General features: G+C 41.3%; 1 protein-coding gene across 1 annotated transcript in view; it reads right to left on the bottom strand.

Annotated features, from left to right (window-relative positions):
• LOC124009273 (microtubule-associated serine/threonine-protein kinase 3-like) overlaps positions 1-21,385 on the bottom strand; it is a 48,337-nt gene that overhangs the window by 20,457 nt on the left and 6,495 nt on the right. Inside the window, 7 exon segments of the mRNA XM_046320899.1 lie at positions 283-415; positions 914-1,015; positions 11,623-11,832; positions 12,052-12,127; positions 17,384-17,541; positions 20,036-20,114; positions 20,261-20,281. Of these exon segments, the coding sequence (XP_046176855.1) occupies positions 283-415; positions 914-1,015; positions 11,623-11,832; positions 12,052-12,127; positions 17,384-17,541; positions 20,036-20,114; positions 20,261-20,281 (779 nt within the window).

Genomic DNA, 21,385 nt, shown 5'->3' with positions numbered 1-21,385 from the left:
AAACCTGTTGAGATTACCTAGACAATACGAAAACCTCCTTTACTGTAGCAAATGTTATAAAACGTTTTATCGTGCAAGCCCAGATGAACATGACCCATGCCGTCCTCACGAATGTCACCCTTCCGCAACTCGGTGCGATCACAAGTTGATCTATTGCACATTATATTCAGAGACAACATGGGAGAATCAAAAACAGGTAGCCGCTTGGCCAGGTTTTAAAATAACCCTAAAGTGCTTCATATTAAAAGAGATTGTGGAAGAGGAAGCCCCACGGTACTGTACCTTCCAGAGGGTCTCTGGTGAGGCCCAGCTGGCTGATGATGTAGCGGGGGATGTCTGTCTTGATGACCTGGCCCACCTTGGCATGGTCCTCTGCTGCCTCTAGACGGTGCAAGAACTCCTCTGGGTTAAACTCCTATTGGTGGTGTAAAGACCATAGGAATATTGGCTGTTACGATTCACGTTACATAGGTCGATGTACACCAGAGTTTTTAGCGTTATAACCCTGTAACAAGCTAGTGAGTGAGTACACTTCGTGGTGTAGTACATAAGTCTAGCGCTCAATGTACTTAACCTACGAAAAATGTTTTAACATCAGAGGCTGGACAAAAACCATTGTGGATGTTACGCATCATTTACATTACATTTACATTTAAGTCATTTAGCAGATGCTCTTATCCAGAGCGACTTACAAATTGGTGCATTCACCTTATGACATCCAGTGGAACAGCCACTTTACAATAGTGCATCTACATATTTTAAGGGGGGGGGGGGTGAGAAGGATTACTTTATCCTATCCTAGGTATTCCTATCATATTAGTTGTGTTGGTTAGCAATTGCTTTAGGAGCACCACTTTCTGAAATGGGAGAAGAACAAAAGAAAAAAAACTGTTTATGATTGTTGGAATCTTACCAGACACTCCAGTAACCTGGCTGGCCTGGAGATAATGATGAGTATCTTCTTCACTAGCTTGATGATGACGGTCACTTCCTCACTGTCAGACCGCTCATACGCCTGATGACCATGACAAGAACAATACAGAACCTTATATGCCTGGTATATGCCATAGGCAGCAGGAATATCAATTCAAACTATATTTGTCACATGTAGACCTGACCATGAAACTTACAAGCCCTTTAGCTCTTTCTTGAACTCCAGTTGGTTAAGAAAATATTTACCAAATAAAAAGTGAAACAATTATTTTAAAAAGTAGCCTAGCGGTTAGAGCGTTGAGCCAATGGTCACTAGTTCGAATCCCTGAGAAGACGAGGTGAAAATCTGTCCCCTTGAGCAAGATACCTAAATGCTCCAGGGTCACTTGATAATGTCTGACCCTGGCAGCATCCCCACTATGAGGGTGTTGGGATATGCAAAAAAAAAAAAAAAAAACATAACAATTGACACATGCGTATAATACAAACATGTACATAAGCACCCAGCAAAACATAATAAGTTATGACACCACTGCGATACATTGGTATGGAACTCCATAGAAGCATTACAAAATAAATTGTTTATAAATGTCAGTGGCTTAGTCTGTATAGTAACGATAATCAAATAGAACACTTACAGTATAACTAATTCTTTCATAATCAAATAACCAGACTGTTCTCGCTTAAAAAAAAGGGTCAAGCTGCAATTGCTACATTCATTTCTTGACTTATAAATTAACAATATATATCCATTGATTCTCGAAGACTAACTTGTGAATGCCTCATGAGCTTAGTTCAACTGTTGCATCCCAACAGAACCCAAAATCTAAGTTTGTAATTGTCTTTTCTTTAAATGATACAATTGTAAACAAACACTGTATAGCATCAAAACATAGAAAACAATTGTGAGGTCATGGCAACCATAGCGCCGTCTAGGAATATTAAAGTGGTTACATTTCTCCAGCCCCATCCCTGATCTTCGTTATTGTTTGAACCGCAGATTGACCCTTTAAAGATTTGGGTCAACGAGGTTTTTGAACTGCTCCTTATTAGTAAAATCGGTTGGTAGTTGGCTTAGTATTCACCGTTTCAAGTTATTACAAATGTGGCAGAAATAGCTCTGAATCATGTGTAAGGCATGAGACCGGCAATCATCTTTCTGAAAAATCTAAGTTACAAAGTTGTAGTCGATGCTTTGACAAATGGTGATTGTAATAGGGGATACTGAGGAGCCGTCTAACGACAAAGTATAACAACGTGTACGAACAATGACAGGGTTGCATAATACTGTAATTCCGTCTAGGATGTGACGCTTTTTTTTTGAAGAGAGGGTACATCCTTGGTCTTGGGACAAAAACAAACCATAAGAGGACTGAATGAACTCTGATGCATCCTATATTTGAAAAATTAATGACATACAAGGGAAAACTATGCCAAAAAACTAACAGCAGAAAATAAAAGCAAGTCATTGTATGGACAGCAATGATTAAGCATTGGTCCTATGGAAAGTTAGGCAATGAGCCCTACTTACGCAATTACATCCAAGATTGGAGAGATCCATTTGGCAGGCGCCAACTAATGGTCTAGAATCAAAGCACAGCGAGGACCTACAGTATCAAATAACCAATTCCAAGCTATTGTTCTCAATACACAGGAGGTTTTAAAAAAGTGTAAATCAATAACCAGGATTCGAGCCAACTTTTTAATGCGCTTAAAGTACATACATTTGGAAAGTATTCAGAATCCTTTACGTTTTGTTACGTTAGTCTTATTCAAAACAAAAAAAAACAAGGTGAACAGGTGAACAGGTTCAGAAAGGTGAACACGTTCAGAAATGTTGTTTGCAACTGTATTAAAAACTTTAAAAAATAAAAAAGGTCCCACGGTTGACAGTGCATGTCAGAGCAAAAACCAAGCCATGAGGTCAAAGGAATTGTCCGTAGAGCTCCGAGACAGGATTGTGTCGAGGCACAGATGTGGGGAATGGTACAATAAATTCTGCAGCATTGAAGGTCCCCAAGAACACATTCTTAAATGGAATACGTTTGGAACCATCAATACTCTCCCTATAGCTCAGTAAAAAAAAAAATTAAAAGGCACATGACAGGCCACTAAGAGTTTGCCAAAAGGCACCTCACATCATGATAAACAAGATTCTCTGGTCTGAAAAAAACTAAATTGAACTCTTTGGCCTGAATGCATAGAGTCACTTCTGGAGTAAATCTGGCACCATCCCTATGGTGAAGCTTCGTGGTGGCAGCATCATGCTGTGGGGATCTTTCTCAGCGGCAGGGACTGGGAGATGGGAAGGTTAACAGAGCATAGTACAGAGAGGTCCTTGATGAAAATCTGCTCTAGTGCACTCAGGACCTCAGACGGTTTACCTTCCATCAGGACAACGACCCTAAGCACACAGCCAAGATAACGCAGGAGTGGCTTTAGGATAAGTCTCGGAATGTCCTTGAGTGGCCCAGCTAGAGCCTGGACTTGAACCCGATCACACACCTCGAGACCTGAAAATAGCTGTGCAGTGACACTCCCCAGCTAACCTGACAGAGCTTGAGAGGATCTGCAGAGAAGAATGGGAGAAACTCCCCAAATACATGTGCCAAGCTTATAGCGTCATACCCAAGAAGACTTGATGCTGTAATCACTGCCAAAGGTGCTTCAACAAAGTACTGAGTAAAAGGGTCTGAATACTTATATAAATTTGATAGCTAATTTTTAAATACATTTGCAGAAATGTCTAAAACTGTTTGCTTTGTCATTATGGGGTAGTGTGTGTGTAGATTGATTAAATTGCCCCCCCCCCCCCAATTTTAGACTAAGGCTGTAACGTATCAAAATGTGGAAAAACCACACAACACGGGAAAACATGCAGTTTCTTAGGATACAGACTACGTAAATTATGATGAATTATGATGAATAGGTCTTTTGCTCTTTTGTCCACATTATTAATAATAATCACATACATGATGGCGCCTGAGGGGATGGCTGCCATTTTATTGGCTCGTAACCAACCATACTATTTTGTTTGTAACTTTTTTTTACCATTAATAAAAACTAAAGAGCACATAAAGAATACGTACCATACATACACAACTTATCTTTACTGTCTTTACTAAGGAGAGCAGTTACATTCACATGTTAAGGGTACATTTTGGCCGTATAGAGCACATTTTATGATTCTGAATAAGTATACCACTTGGATTAAGCCACACAAAAACAGAAAAACAAAAGCCCATAAATTACAGAATAAGACACGTGTCAGGAACTCTGACCAGACACCTTTTTACCTATGCTGTCTATGTTGCAAGATTGATGTAATTCTCTCCATGTCAGCAAGTTTCCCGCATAGACCGAACCACATCATTTGAGGGTGCATGCTCATTTTTCCAGCATTTTGTTACATTTCCATGCTGCGAAAAGATAAGCTTGCAATTTAAGTGGAGAGGATTAGAGTTCCACAGGAACAATACCTAGGAGGAGATAACATGGGTCCGGTTGAATAATAATACCTGTGATGTCCTGAATAACATTGAGAATTTCAGACCAAAAATACTATTTTCGGCCAAAATATGTGATAAAGTACCCATTTGTCAACACGGAAAAGTTTAAAGTTTCAGGGCTCATAAAAAACGATGTAATACTTTGAATTGAAACTCCCATGCAGTGGCTTTATACAGTGTTTTCCATACATTTCCCCAACTCTCCTCTGATATCTGCACCTGCAATTCAACCTGCCATGAGTTCCTAAGATTATCTAAAAATATATGTTGGCATGTTAAAGAGTGATAAAAATGTGAACATGGTTCCAATGTTTTCTCCTTGAATAAGTGATTCAATCATCTCGTCAATAGGTGTAATTGGCTCTGTCATTTTTTTAAACAATCCTTTAACAATTAATGGCCTTACCTGAAGGTAACTATACATATAAAAATTGAGCCTTTGAATAGTTAAGAGACTCTACAAAGCCCTCTTTTCCCATTCCCCAAATCCTTGGGACATATTAGCAGGGAGAAAGGCTGGGTTGTGAAATAGGGCACGTGTCTAGAAATGTCATTACTCAGTTTATATTGTCGTTGAACCTCCCTCCATGTCTTCAATGTAAGAGTAATAATTGGGTTTTGTTTAATCCAGTCCATAGAAATAGAGTCTGCTATAAAGAGAAGACAGAAGTTTACATACACTTAGGTTGGAGTCATTAAAACTTGTTTTTCAACCACTCCACACATTTCTTGTTAACAAACTACAGTTTTGGCAAGTCGGTTAGGATATCTACTTTGCACAAGTAATTTTTCCACCAATTGTTAAGATTATTTCACTGCATCACAAATCCAGTGGGTCAGACATTTACATACAGTATGTTGACTGCCTTTAAACAGCTGTGAAAATACCAAAAAATTATGTCATGGTTTTAGAAGCTTCTGACTGACTCAAAATGATGTCAATTAGCCTATTGGATGTGTACCTGTGGATGTATTTCAAGGCCTACCTTCAAAGTCAATGCCTCTGCTTGACAACAGGTGAAAAACTAAAATAAATCAGACAAAAAAATTGTACACCTCCACAAGTCTGGTTTGACATGGGCACTCAAAAAAGAACAGCGGCTGATGTTCTATCCTGCCGGTACAGTGTATAACCCGCCAGCTGTATGTTATGTTCTCGATCAGCCACGACTCGGTGAAACATAAGATATTACAGTGTTTAATGTCCCGTTGGTAGGATATACGTGCTTTCAGTTCGTCCCGTTTATTTTCCAGCGATTGAACGTGAGCTAACAGTACTGACGGTAAAGGCAGATTTGTCACTCGATCGCTTTCCGCAAAAAAAAATTACTCCAGCGAATGATGGGGATGAGGGCCTGTTCGGGTGTTTGGAGTAAATCCTTTCCGTCCGACTCATTAAAGAAAAATTATTTGTCCAAGTCAAGGTGAGTAATCGCTGTTCTGATGTCCAGAAGCTCTTTTCGGTCATAAGAGACGGTAGCAGAAACATTACGAAGAAAATAAATTACAAAGGGACTTCCTGCATAGAACTCTGGGGAAAGGCTGTGTGCTGATCAAGCTCTGACAATTTTGGCCTAAGTTAAACTTTACACGTTAAAAGTACATATTTGACCTAAATCGGACTAGCAATGAGTGAAGTATTCAAGTGAAAGACGGCACCAAAGAGAAGATAATCCGCTATGCTCACCGTGTTCAAGTCTTACACCGAGCCCAACTCCACGAGGTGGTGGAGGCCACCATCACGGCCGAAACAGGGATGGCAGAGGTTCACCTCTCATGGCAGAAATTAAGTTCGACGATTAACAGCCACCTCACTTCGAAAAATGCAAAACCCTATCAATGGCATAAAGGCTACTCTAGAGATAAATGATAAACTGATGCCCCGCTACTGGGTCTTATGAAGTATCCTGTACATAAGAGGCTGAGACAAACGATTCCAAATATATACAAGTGCTACACCATGCTATAAAATTAATGTTTGTAAAACTATTGCTGTGATGCACCCTCAAGTGTCAAAGACAACTATGCATTTAACCTGTTATGGCTGCGATCCGCGTACAGGGATCAACATCAGGGGAAATTTCAGAGAGACAACTAAAAATACAACGCCGTAACATAACACATTCTTGAAAATACAAGTGTCTTAAATCCTTTAAAAGATTAAAATCTTGGTAATCAAACTACGTTTTCCAATTTAAAATAGCTATTACAGAGAACAAATACCATGCTTTTGTTTGAGAAGAGCGATCCCAAAAAATTAAAACATTTCCCACCATGACAGTTTTTACACATTCACATCTGAAGGTAAAATGACTTACATTCTGATATCTTGCTCTTATTTCTCTTCCTGACGGTCCCAGTGGTCAAATGAAGTGCCGTTTTCTATGATAAAAATCAATTTTTATAGCCTAAATAAACATTTTGTAAACTGTTTGTGCCGTGAATTCCATCTCTATCAACTCTTTACGGAGCATTCGACGTAATTACACACAGTAAACCATTGTTTATCTAGTCATGGTTGGTTTCAGTGCAATCCTCTGGATGTTTGCAACACAGCCAAACTTTGTTTTTTTTGCGGGGAGTATTGACCGAAGTTAACTTATTTGAAGACAAGGAGCAATGACTTCATTGCGCACCAATAATTTTAGCGAAGCTTCGTTGATTGACTATTTCTTCCCAATGACCACTGATCTGAAAATCTAGCTGGGTAGATGGCCAATGAGCTGAGGTAAATGCCAGTATGTGATAGTTATGGGTTGGACCACCATTCCTTGTTTGTAAACGCACGCGTAACGAACTCCATTCTCGCCTTGACTCTTGTTACGCACAGCAGTATTTTGGAAAGTAGTATTTTGGAAAGTGTTTTTTCAACGATTTAATAGAAGACATAATGGCAAATAAATCAGGAAAAGCGAAGTCCAAGTATACAGATTATAGAAGAGATTTAAAAATCGGGAAAGAGAGACAGATTTTTTGTTTGAGTGTTATGATTCAAACAGGAGCTGAGGAGCTGTTTCTGCAAGGACAGGACGTACTTCTGGACAGGTAAGTGCTAATGCCGTTTTATGAAATATATATACACCAATATTTTTTGCAAAGAAATTGATATATATATATTTTGCAATGAAATGTGTCAAGTACACATTGGCTATAGTGGGTGTGTGTGGCTTTGTTTGGGTGTGTGTGTGTGAGATGATCTATATATCTATATATCTATATATTATATATAGATATATCACACACAAACCTCAAAAGAATAAAGGGAACACTAAAATAACATCCTAGATCTGAATGAATGAAATATTCTCATTAAATACTTTTCTTCACATAGTTGAATGTGCTGACAACAAAATCACTAAAATTATCAATGGAAACCTGAAACCCCACCTCTTTAAGGAATACCTAGGATAGGATAAGTAATCCCTCTCACCTCCCCCCCCTAAGTTTTAGATGCACTATTGTTAAGTGACTGTCCCACTGGATGTCATAAGGTGAATGCACCAATTTGTAAGTCGCTCTGGATAAGAGCGTCTGCTAAATGACTTAAATGTAAATGTAAATGAAATCAAATTTATCAACCCATGGCGGTCTGGATTTGGAGTCACAAAAATTAAAGTGGAAAACCACACTACAGGCTGATCCAACTTTGATGTAATGTCCTTAAAACAAGTCAAATTTAGGCTCAGTAGTGTGTGTGTGGCCTCCACGTGCCTACAACGCCTGGGCATGCTCCTGATGAGGTGGCGGATGGTCTCCTGAGGGATCTCCTCCCAAACCTGGACTAAAGTATCCGCCAACTCCTGGACAGTCTGTGGTGCAACGTGGCGTTGGTGGATGGAGCGAGACATGATGTCCCAGATGTGCTCAATTCGATTCAGGTCTGGGGAACGGACGCGCCAGTCCATAGCATCAATGCCTTCCTCTTGCAGGAACTGCTGACACACTCCAGCCACATGAGGTCTAGCATCGTCTTGCATTAGGAGGAACCCAGGGCCAACAGCACCAGCATATGGTCTCACAAGGGGTCTGAGGATCTCATCTCGTTACCGAATGGCAGTCAGGGTACCTCGGGCGAGCACATGGAGGGCTTTGCGGCCCCCCAAAAAATGCCACTCCACACCATGACTGACCCACCGCCAAACCGGTCATGCTGGAGGATGTTGCAGGCAGCAGAACGTTCTCCACGGCATCTCCAGACGGTCACGTCTGTCACATGTAATCAGTGTGAACCTGCTTTCATCTGTGAAGAGCACAGGGCACCAGTGGAGAATTTGCCAATCTTGGTGTTCTCTTGCAAATGCCAAACGTCCTGCACGGTGTAAAGCTGTAAGCACAACCCCCACCTGTGGACGTCGGGCCCTCATACCACCCTCATGGAATCTGTTTCTGACCGTTTGAGCAGACACGCACATTTGTGGCCTGCTGGAGGTCATTTTGCAGGGCTCTGGCAGTGCTCCTCCTGCTTCTCCTTGCACAAAGGCGGAGGTAGCGGTCCTGCTGCTGGGTTGTTGCCCTCCTATGGCCTCCTCCATGTCTCCTGATGTACTGGCCTGTCTCCTGGTAGCACCTCCATGCTCCGGACACTACGCTGAGACACAGCAAACCTGCTTGCCACAGCTCGCATTGATGTGCCATCCTGGATGAGCTGCACTACCTGAGCCACATGTGTGGGTTGTAGACTGCATCTCATGCTACCACTAGAGTGAAAGCACCGCCAGCATTCAAGTGACCAAAACATCAGCCAGGAAGCATAGGAACTGAGAAGTGGTCTGCGGTCCCCACCTGCAGAACCACTCCTTTATTGGGGGTGTCATGCCAATTGCCTATCATTTCTACCTGTTGTCTATACCATTTGCAGAACAGCATGTGAAATTTATTGTCAATCAATGTTGCTTCCTAAGTGGACAGTTTGATTTCAGAGAAGTGTGATTGACTTGGAGTTACATTGTGTTTAAGTGTTCCATTTGTATTAAAAAAAAAATGGAAAATGTATATATATACTGCTCAAAAAAATAAAGGGAATGGAGTAGAACAGCAAACACACACATGGCCACTGCGCCTGCTACTCCTCTCCATTTCCATATGAAATAGCTATTGGGTGCTATTCGGGGGAGGGCAGGCCCACAACAATGGCCGGGGTTGAATGGAACAGCACTTCACCTTAATGACTGTTCCCCCTGCTCTATACAATACATATGTGATAAGGCTCATACAATACAAATGGTTGTTTTTAGGTTTTCTTTCAGTGATAGCGACTCCGACTGGGAGCCCCCGGTGCCAAGCTGCCCGCTCTACCTCTGCCCCCTCTACTCCTGCCTCCAGTGGTGTGCATATGACACAGGCATGTAAATAAGTATTTGGTCAATAACACAAGTTTCTCAATACCAACAAAGGGTATATAACAAAGTATTGAGAAACTTTTGTTATTGACCAAATACTTATTTTCCACCAGAATTTGCAAATAAATTCATTAAAAATCCTACAATGTGATTTTCTCTCTCATTTTGTCTGTCATAGTTGAAGTGTAACTATGATGAAAAGTACAGGCCTCATCTTTTTAAGTGGGAGAACTTGCACAATTGGTGGCTGACTAAATAATTTTTTGCTCCACTGTACACCTTAGCCAAATATATTTAAACTCTGTTTAACAATTCCTGACATTTAATCCTAGAAACAACTCCCTGTCCTAGGTCAGTTAGGATCACCACTTTATTTTAAGGTGAAATGTCAGAATAGTGATTAATTTCAGCTTTTATTTCTTTCATCACATTCCCAGTGGGTCAGAAGTTTACATACACTCAATTAGAATTTGGTAGCATTGCCTTTCAATTGTTTAATTTGGTTCAAATGTTTAGGGTAGCCTTCCACAAGCTTCCCACAATAAGTTGGGTGAATTTTGGCCTATTCCTCCTGACCGAGCTGGTGTAACTGAGTCAGGTTTGTAGGCCTCCTTGCTTGCACATGCTTTTTCAGTTATGCCCACACATTTTCTATAGGATTGAGGTCAGGGCTTTGTAATGGCCACTCCCAATGCCCTGACTTTGTTGTCCTCAAGCCATTTTGCCACAACTTTGGAAGTATGCTTGGGGTCATTATCCATTTGGAAGACCCATTTGAAACAAAGCTTTAACTTCCTGACTGATGGCTTGATGTTTCAATATATCCACCTTTTTCTTCCTTCATGATGGCATCTATTTTGTGAAGTGCTCCAGTCCCTCCTGCAACAAAGCACCCCCAAAACATGATGCTGCCACCCCCGTGGTTCATGGCTGGGATGATGTTCTTCGGCTTGCAAGCCTCCCCCTTTTCCTCCAAACATAACGATGGTAATGATGGCCAAACAGCTCTATTTTTCTTTCATCAGACCAGAGGACATTTCTCCTAGAAGTAAAATATTTGTTCCCATGTGCAGTTGCAAACCGTAGTCTGGCTTGTTTGCCGTTTTTGGAGCAGTGGCTTCTACCTTGCTGAGCGGCCTTTCAGGTTGTGTCGATATTGGACTCGTTTTACTGTGGATATACTTTTGTACCCGTTTCCTCCAGCATCTTCACAAGGTCCTTTGCTGTGGTTCTGGGATTGATTTGCACTTTTCGCACCAAAGTACGTTAATCTGAGAGGTATGACGGCTGCGTGGTCCCATGGTGTTTATACTTGCGTACTATTGTTTGTACAGATGAACGTGGTACCTTCAGGCATTTGGAAATTACTCCCAAGGATGATCCAGACTTGTGGAGGTCTACAATTTTTGTTCTGAGGTCTTGACTGATTTCTTTTGATTTTCCCATTACGTCAAGCAAAGAGTCACTGCGTTTGAAGGTAGGCCATGAAATACATCCACAGTCAACTTAGTGTATGTAAACTGAGCCTGAGCCCCATAGGCTAAACATATCCTCCATGCAACTGAATGTTGAAAGAACAGGCATTGAAGTTCATTTCTTAAAACGTGCATGTCCAAAAAGGTACCCGTTTCATGGAATAGCCCACATACTACAGAGTTAACGGACTCATTCAGGAGAAAGCCAATAGAAATGAGAGCAGCTCTTCAGACCACAGAAATTTGACAGTGCTAAAAAACTCCATCCCCGAATACACTCATGTTAATCTATTTCTATGAGAGAGCCTACCTGATGCAGACATATTGCATTAGAATTTTGCTGAGTCATTCTGGAGAGAACCTCACCTCATGCAGTAGTTTCTCCAGTTTCTCCTGGAGCTCCATGAAGTAGCGCGAGGTGACCTGTCCCATCTGGGACTTGTCCAGGCAGTCTCTGGCCAGCTCGACTAGCTGGTGCTGAATAAAGCCCAACACGCCGTCAGCCAGAGGCAGGGTGCTGTCTGGGGAGCAGTCGGCGAGGACGTCCAGCAGACGCCCCTCCATCTGAGCTGTGGCCTGAAGATCACAGCAACTGTTACGATAAACTTTAAAGTGTGCACCATAGACAACAACGCACATCATAGACGATTGAAAGAGATCGTAAAAATGGCAAATAAAAAGCAGTTAAAAGCTACATATAAAAGTGGACGATGAAGGTATTTTGTGAAGAGGATGAATCTATTGATGTTCTAGGGAGAAAAAAAGGGGGGTTAGACAGAAAATAATAATACCTACCTTGGGAAAGCGCTCTTTGTAAACGTGATTCATCATTACAATCTCATTATCAAAGCTGCCGCATGTCCGACCAGGGCTGGAGGAAGAAGACATTTAATTTAAATAAAAAAAACATGTAAATCACTCAATTTCTTCATTATAGCATGATTATAAGCTGACTAGTAGTTCAACGGAAAGCAGAGAAAACATATCAAACGTATCACATGCCACTTATGACAACATTGCCGTCTTGGCTTGGACTCGATTACATGGGTGTCCAGAAGTGTGGGGCTCACAGCACCAACCTAACAACATACTGGTGTTTAAAATGGCACGTTTCTATGTTTTGTAGTAAAAAAGATAACGATACAAGTGTTCCCAATGACATCAACCAATCAGTAGACAATGCCTACTCCCATTTGGTCAAAAATCACAACGCACACTGGTGTCATTGGAAACACTTATATTCCTCCATCCAGGCTGTATCAAAACAAGCTGTGATTGGGACTCCCATAGGGCAGCGCACAATTGGCCCAGCTTCGCCTGGGTTTGGTGTCGGCCTTCATTGTAAATAAGAATTTGTTCTTAACAGACTTGACAACTTTTTTTTTTTTTAAGTTAAAAACATTTACTATTCTATTTTACTACTACACATAGAAACGCACCATTTTCACATAGTGCATTCATAAAGTATTCAGACCACTTCCCCTTTTCTACATTTTGTTATATTACATCCTTATTCGAAAACAGACTAAATAAATAAAAATCCTTAATCTACACACAGTAACCCATAATGATCATGCGAAAACAGGTTTAGACATTTTGGATGAATTTCATTTTATTTTAAATATCTTACTTAAGCAATTAGACACTATGATATGAGATTCAAAATTGAGCTCATGTGCATCCTGTTTCCATTGACCATCCTCGAGATGTTTATACAACTTGGAGTCCACCTGTGGTAAATTCAATTGAATAGACATGATTTGGAAAGGCACACACCTGTCTATATAAAAAGGTCCCAGTTGACAGTGCATGTCAGAGCAAAAACCAAGCCACGAGGTTGAAGGAATCGTCCGTATAGCTCTGAGACAGGATTGTGTCGAGGCACAGATCTGGGGAAGGGTACCAAAACATTTCTGCAGCATTGAAGGTCCCCAAGAATACAGGGGACGCCATCATTCTTAAAATGGAAGAAGTTTGGAACCACCAAGACTCTTCCTAGAGCTGGCCACCTGGCTAAACTGAGCTATCAGGGGAGAAGAGCCTTTTGTCAGGGAGGTGACCCAATGGGCATTCTGACAGAGCTCTAGAGTTCCTCTATGGAGATTGGGAGAAACTTTCAGAAGGACAACCATCTCTGCAGCACTCCACCAAACAGGCCTCTGGCAGAGGCTATCTGTAAACCACTCCTCAGTAGAAAGGCACATGACAACTTGCCAAAAGGCACCTAAAGTCTCTCAGACCATGAGAAACAAGATTCTCCGGTCTGATGAAACCAAGATTGAACTCTTTGGCCTGAATGCCAAGCGACACGTCTGGAGGAAACCTGGCACCATCCCTACGGTGAAGCGTGGTTGTGGTAGCATCAAAGTTGTGGGGATGTTTTTGCAGAGGCAGGGACTGGGAGACTAGAGATCCTTGATGAAAACCTGCTCCAGAGCACTCAGGACAGACTGGAGCTAAGGTACACCTAACAGGACAACAACCATAAGCACACAACCAAGACAACACAGGAGTTGCTTTGGGACAAGTCTCTGAATTTCCTTGAGAGGCCCAGCCAGAGCCTGGAACTGAACCCAATGGAACATCTCTGGAGAGATTTAAAAATAGCTGTGCGGCGACGCATCCCATCAAATCTGACAGAGCTCGAGAGGATCTGCAGAGAAGAATGGGAGAAACTCCCAAAATATAAGGTGTGCCAAGCTCGTAGAGTCATACCCAAGAAGACTCGAGGCTGTAATCGCTGGCAAAGGTGCTTAACTCAGTACTTTATTGAAGGGTCTGAATACTTATATAAATGTGATTGTTTTTCTATTTTTAATAAATTTGCTAAAACTTGTAAAAACCTTTTTTGCTTTGTCATTATGGGGGGTATTGAGAGTAGATTATTTTTTAACTCAATTTCATTCCTTTTAGAACAAGACTATGTAACAATGTGGAAAAAGTCAAGGTGTCTGAATAGTTTCCGAAGGCGCTGTATGTTGATGTGGTGCTGGAGATGATTAATATGGAGTAGAGTTGTCCCTTTAATAAACCAAGAAAGTCGCATCAGTTAAAAATATTAAGGTTGTGGGTATCCATAACCGTTCAAAATAAACATTTGTCCAGAACACCATTTCAGAATTGCAGCTGACTGACACGTTTTGCTTTTTCAAATCAAACTTTGTCACATGCGCCGAATACAACAAGTGTAGACTTTACTGTGAAATGCTTACTTACAAGCCCTTAACCAACAGTGCAGTTCAAGAAGTGTTAAGAAAATATTTACCAAGTCAACTAAAATAAAAAGTAACAACGAGGCTATATACAGGGGGCACCAGTACTGAGTCAGTGCGCAGGGGTACAGGTTAGTTGAGGTAATTTGTACATGTAGGTGGGGGTGAAGTGACCATGTATAGATAATAAAACACGAGTAGCAGCAGTGTACAAAAAGGGCTGGGGGTCAAACATGTTTGTGAATTGATGCAAGCAGAAACTTGACTACATCCAGCCATCCAATCTCAGTCGTCAATAGCTTTATGCATAGCAGATGCAAAAGCCTTCACCCCTGTGCATAGATACGAACCTAAACCAATGTGGAAGAATTGAGAGTGAGAAGCAAGTCACTAAGCAAATCATGACAATCTCAGTAACCCAGAAGTAAAATGCTGCGAAAGTCTGTCTTTTCTTGTTCTACGTCTTGGGAGAATGCCGTGAACAATTGTGATGACCTTTTTGCAAAGGAAAGAAGCGAAGTCTCCTCCCTTGCAAACAGAAACTATCAGCCAATCCCCTCCCTTCACTAAATTTCACACGTGTTTATCATGGCCAAAAGCACATTTTTGTTTTCATACATTTTTTACGATACAGCCAATTTTGACTTTGTGGAATCTAGTGGAAACCATTTATCATCCGCACATGGGTTTGAAAATCACTGCACCAGTATAAGCACCGCCTTTGCTCATTCTTGAGTCGTCCAAATAAATAACAAAAACCCCAAACCAGAAACGACTGCTGCTCGTAATCGCACAATTCTATGTGAGCCTTGACAGGATCTCGCCATTTCGTCAGTCCACGAGATATTAATCATAACTTGAATACCATCCATTTTCCAGTATGTTTTCCCTCAGTAAAAAAACGAAGGCTTATCGAAAAAGTGGATATCTATTTGCAAGGGCTGGGAATTGCCAGGGACCTCACAATACAATATTATAGCAATACTTATGTAAAGTACTGTGATTTCTCATGATTCTAGATCACACGCACAACTTTGGCCAACATATCAAATTGCGTGGGGAATGTGGCATTTGGAGAGGGTTGGCACCTTGGGAAGACGTCAGTGAGACAGAATAGAGTTGTGATGTCTGGCCAATGTACAGTATAAACAATGTAGAACTTACAATATTGGAATTCTACATACATCTGCAAGACATCTTGAACAAACGCCGTCTAAACTGCATCTTCTCAATGAATCCTGTAGACATCGTGTCTACGTTGGGCAGATGTGTGCTATCTGGGAACATATTGCTCACTGCATGTCTGCTGCCACTCAAATTTGCATACCACCACAACAGATGATGCAATCTCCATTGCACTCCACACTGCCCTTTCCCACCAGGACAAAAGGAACACCTACGTGAGAATGCTGTTCATTGACTACAGCTCGGCGTTCAACACCATTAGTACCCTCAAAGCGCATCACTAAGCTAAGGACTCTGGGACTAAACACCTCCCTCTGCAACTGGATCCTGGACTTCCTGACGGGCCACCCCCAGGGGGTATGGGTAGGTAACATCTGCCATGCTGATTCTTAACACGAGGCCCCCTCAGGGGTGCGTGCTTAGTCCCCAGTCCCCTCCTGTACCCCCTGTTCACTCATGACTGCTCGGCCTGGCACAACTCCAAAACTATCATCAAGTTTGCAGATAACAAAGTTGGGACCTCCCTATTGGCTGAGGTCAGAGACGCTACAGAGGGTAGTGCATACAGCCCAATATGTCACTGGGGTCAAGCTTCCTGACAAGCCCCAAGCCATAAGACTGCTGAAAAGCTAATCAAATGGCTAACCAGACTAGTTCGGTTGAAGGCTCCCCCAATTTTATTTTTGACATATTACCTCGACTAACTTGTACCCCCCCACACATCGACTCGGTACCCCCTGTATATAGCCTCATTGTTACTCTTTTATTTAGTAAATATGTTCTTAACACTTTCTTAAAACTGCATTGTTGGTTAAGGGCTTGTAAGCAAGCATTTCACGGTAAGGTCTACACCGGTTGTATGGGGCAAATAAAATTAGATTTGCAGAGAAACAAGCGAGAGCATGAGAAAATGAGTCATGAAAATAAATGCGCAGAAAACATGTGGCTAACTATTTAAAAATATGTTGTCGAGCAAGCTATATGATGAACAATGCCTGAGTTTTGGCACAGGTACAGCCGACTAGCGCAAGCTCACGGTACTTCGCAAAAAAAAAATTCCTATCATTTACAGTATTAAATAACATTTGAGAGAAAAATACTTTTGGTGAACAAATGTTTCATTTTGTAGTTATAATAAATGTTGGTAGCAACGTGAAAATCGTAGCTCAACTCCACTACAAAACCAACAATGCAATGCTCTCTTTAGGCTGGCGAGCTAGCAAGAAAACGTAGCTACACACAACAATACCAAAGTCAACATCAGCATGTGAAGTAACTAGTTATATGATCAATGGCTCACTTGAGAGTTGACAACCTTCTGCATTATGACATTGGACAGTACTGAAATTTTAAATGCATGAAAGACGTTTTCGATCTGAAAGTAGTATTCGTATTCATTTCCAGTGCAGTTTATCGCAACGCTATATCATACCAGATGGATTTCTGGCTGCTTGAACGGCAATGGCTCAGATACAAATGAAAACATTAAATGAGAGATGTGCAAAAACAATATAACATTCAAAATAGGTGACTAAGTAAGCATTTCACGGCAAAGTATACACCCGTTGTATTTGGCACATGGGAACAATACAATTTTATTTTGAAACTTTCATTCAACACTTCAACTGTTGTGCAGATTCATAAATGCATTAGGAACATATGAAAAACTTTTAACTGGGGGCAAACGGTTCCTTTAAATGTGTTGGTGGTCTGATTGGTGGCGTGCCTACCTAAGACTTCGGGAGCGGAGCCTCACAAGGGATGAGGGCTGCCCTTCCTCGTCCGCCAAACTCTCGGTGCTCCGGAAGTGTTTAAACAGGAAATTAAGCTCATCTGCCGTGGGCTGGAAGGGCAGCTGGTGCAAGAGCTCCTGGGAGGAGGAGGAGGACTGGGGGAGGAGAGCGAGAAAGGAGAGAGAAAGATCAAGTAAAAGAAAGAAAGGAAAGAGGTGTGAACAAATAAAGCTCAGTATGTGTTTCGACAGTTGTTTTTTTCATAAGATGGGGCCCCGAGGCTTTGATACACCAACAAACAACAAGCTAGAATTCTGTAAATATGTGTACATGCAATCAAAGCAATGCCCTGTGAACTCATTATCTGAGTTGATTTTTTTAAAGTGCTGAAAAAAGTTCAGGTGAAGTCAGCGCTGAAGATACATGAGATTTGGCTGAAATCTCAGTCAAATCTGAGCAAACTATAACATCGCTGTGCCACGTAATAAGACAATGCATAATGCTTAGCTTAGTGGCAGAATTGTCTTAGATGTTTCTATAGAGCCAAATAAATGTCTACGCTAAATTGGATGTCGTGAGACTGCCAATGACATCCTGCATCCAGTTTGGTCTTCAAAAAGGATTCCGTGAGCTTTCAGTGTGTCACCAGAAACAGCATTTGTTTCCACAGTAGCCCGAGGCACAGATGACTATGTATTTTCATTTAAAACCAAAAATGCGCAACACGCAGACAGTGGAATTTATTAGCGTCCAAAAGCTTGTGTTTCCCTGAAGGAGGATCATCTGACCTTTTCTCCGAGGAGGGAACCGGAGCACTACATAATGAGTTAACTGACACCGGGCAGTGAAAGGGGTATTGTATGGGAGGGGAGGGACTGACCTCACTGCCTAAAGCCATGCATTTAGCCATAGAATCACAGCCCAGACATAGCGGCCTGAATAGAATGGGCCTCGTTTGTCTGCCGGCTGGGGTGTCTTTCGACAACTCCAAAAGAAGAAAACAATGCCACAAGACCTAGAGACAGACACAGCTGACATATTTAGTTGCCCTCGGTTTGACTTCCTGTATACAGTGCAGTACGAGGAAATGTGCTACGTCATCCAGTACTTGTCTGGCTGGTGATGTACTGTTTTTCCACAGGTCTAGGGTTTATTGTTAACCTGGGTTTAACCATTAGGTGACAAATTATCTTTGGCTGGGGGGATATATAGCTATGGAAAAAAGGGTTTCGACACACTGAAATGGTGCTGGGAGACAAGGCTAATCCAAAACAAGTCAAGAAAAAACTGTTTAGCAACTGAAATAAAAACGAAAACTATAATCTTGGACTCCAAAACTAATGAAAATAAAAGACAATTTTAGATTTTTCTCTAAACTTCAGGGGGGGGGGATTGAGGTTTTCAAGCTTTTTGGAGGATTTGGAGGATTTACTGCAACCAAATTGAATGCACCAATTTGTAAGTCGCTCTGGATAAGAGCGTCTGCTAAATGACTTAAATGTAAATGTATTTAACTTGATTCTTCTTAAATTAAAATTCTAAAGGATTAGATTGATAAACATGGATGAGAGGTACCTTCCACCATAAGTTAAAAAAATATCTCAGCACTCTTCCTACTAAATCTAAGACACATTGAGATTGACTTTATAAATTGTAATAATACATTGACTAAGAGACACTTTTTATTATATATATATATATAAAACAGAATAAAAACTAGCAAATCAGGTCTGAAAACTAAAAATAAAATTAGCTAATTTAAAAAAAACAAATGGGAGTAAAAACAAATGTAAAAATACCAAACTATAACAACCGTACAGAAATAACGTTAAGCAGTGCAAAGCAAACCACCAATGACCCGAGCAACTGAAACAATAAGTGAGGATTTCACTTCAAATTAGGTTATTTTGGGCTTTTAATCATGGGGGTTAATGAATAAATCATTGTACAAAAACGACAAAGTAGTCATTTTCCTATGTTCCACTCTACCATAACTCCCTCAAGCCAAAACACTGACAAAAAGCTTCAGACGGTGGAGTCAGGCTTGCGAGGAGTTACCAGTATTACTGTTCTCCGTCAGGTGACTCATGAGTCCTGATCACGGCTGTCCCACAGCAGGTTTACATAATTCACAGATGTGCTGAAAAGGACACTTAGCTGTTTATAGGGGACACTGCCAACAGACAATATATAGATGAACATTAAACCCATTCTGTGGTGAACCATTACAGTCACGTCAAGGCCAGGAGACTTAAATCCCGGAACAAGGACAAGGCACACACACAGAATATCCCGGACAAGCGCCTAAAACAGAATATGCAACCCAAGCCCCAAAAGGACAGAGAATATCCCAGACAAGTTTATTTATTTTTTACTTTATATTTCATTTAAACACGTGCTTCATCTTCTCTGGTTCCTGTTTAGCGGTCTTCTACTGTATAAAATGTTTTACCTGGACTTACTTTCTATTATTAACCTTAAAATACTGAATTTAACAGCCACACGTTCTATGGGTTTACTGTGGTGTTGCTAGATAGACATTTGTTTGCAGCTATATTGAGCTATATTTTTTTGTTTTTTTAAACACTCCCTTGCTGGTCTTCGAGGAAGGGCTTAAATATTTAAATGAGGAAGAGAGGGACCACTTACAGACACTGAGGAGCTGGGGGGGTTGGTGCCATAGCCAGAAGAGGGGACGGAGGCCACAGACCATCTCCGCCCATCCGCTCTGGAAAGACATGGCGCTTGTGAGCGTTTCAATCTTACACTAGAGGATGTTAATAACAAAGCACTACCAAAAGTTGTTTAACGTGTTTAAATGAAGTATCATTTAAAACTGACATAAGAAGGGGGAGGAGACAAATGTTTTCCTACCTTTCAGTGCGGGCCAGGTGACTGGTTCATCACATTATGACAGACGGAGAGACAGACAAAAACAAACAGTCAGTGAGACGGTGAAGCAGTCAGAAGCTCAGACTGGAGTCAAGGTTCTGAACATCAGATATCAGGCAACAATGCTATGAACACATTGGCACCTGCCTAATGAGTCATTTCACACACACACACACACTGCACTACCCCTTCAGCTCAATCACGTCGGTTTACCTCCTAGCCAAATCTCACACCTCACCACAACTCACTGAAACTTCTTCATTTACAAAATGTGACACGCCATGTTGATAGACATGTAACTTTGGGGCCCATTTCCCCTCCCCATTTCCCTGACCGGTTTAAGGATAGAGTCAATCCATAATGGTATGTGTGCCACAATAGCCCTCATGCGTCAGGTTAGCGCCCTGTACAACCAGCTTGACCGACATATCGACAAATCAGGTCTGACTTAATGAGATTGGGGTTTCTGTGGGTATCAGGGCAAGGATTCGTCGGCTGGAATACGTCCCTCTCGCTTCATATCTCACACGGGTACACGGGTTGAAAATGGCTGATTTTGTCATTGATAAGCACCTAAATTGGAACGCAGTGGCTATACATGAAGTCAGAACTCAAGTTATCCACTTCAGTGCTGTATGGGTTCGGACTGACAGACGTTAAACTTGAGCAAACGGCAAATGCAACAAAACGGTGCATTGAAATCACTTAGGAACTTTGCACAGTTTGATGAGGTGTGTAGCCACACTATTACTCAAACACCCGTAATGTTTTTTTCTGACCTTATTCTCTCCCCATTATCTCCAAAGTGTTCCCTTTCAATTGCTACCATAGTCATGCGTATGCTTTTTATAATTGTGTTGGAAATATCTCAATTCGGCTCTATTGATATTGGCCAATTTCCACAAGTGTAAGGGGTTAATAATAGTGATATTCTTTAAAATTAAGGTACCATAACGCTGGAGAGGAATGGAAAGGGAGGCTGTTTTGAAGTGCTCGTTTTTTGTTTTTTAAATAAATACCCATGTAGAGGTTTCCGGGTAAGCCAAAACAAGTGGGAGAATTATGTGATTCGATTTAAAATTTTATTTAACTAGGCAAGCCTGTTAA

This window comes from Oncorhynchus gorbuscha, linkage group LG22 (assembly GCF_021184085.1).
Source record: "Oncorhynchus gorbuscha isolate QuinsamMale2020 ecotype Even-year linkage group LG22, OgorEven_v1.0, whole genome shotgun sequence".
NCBI classification, from domain to species: Eukaryota; Metazoa; Chordata; class Actinopteri; order Salmoniformes; family Salmonidae; genus Oncorhynchus; species Oncorhynchus gorbuscha.
The sequence above is the reverse complement of the archived record's forward strand: the minus strand, read 5'-3'. Positions and strand labels throughout refer to the sequence as shown.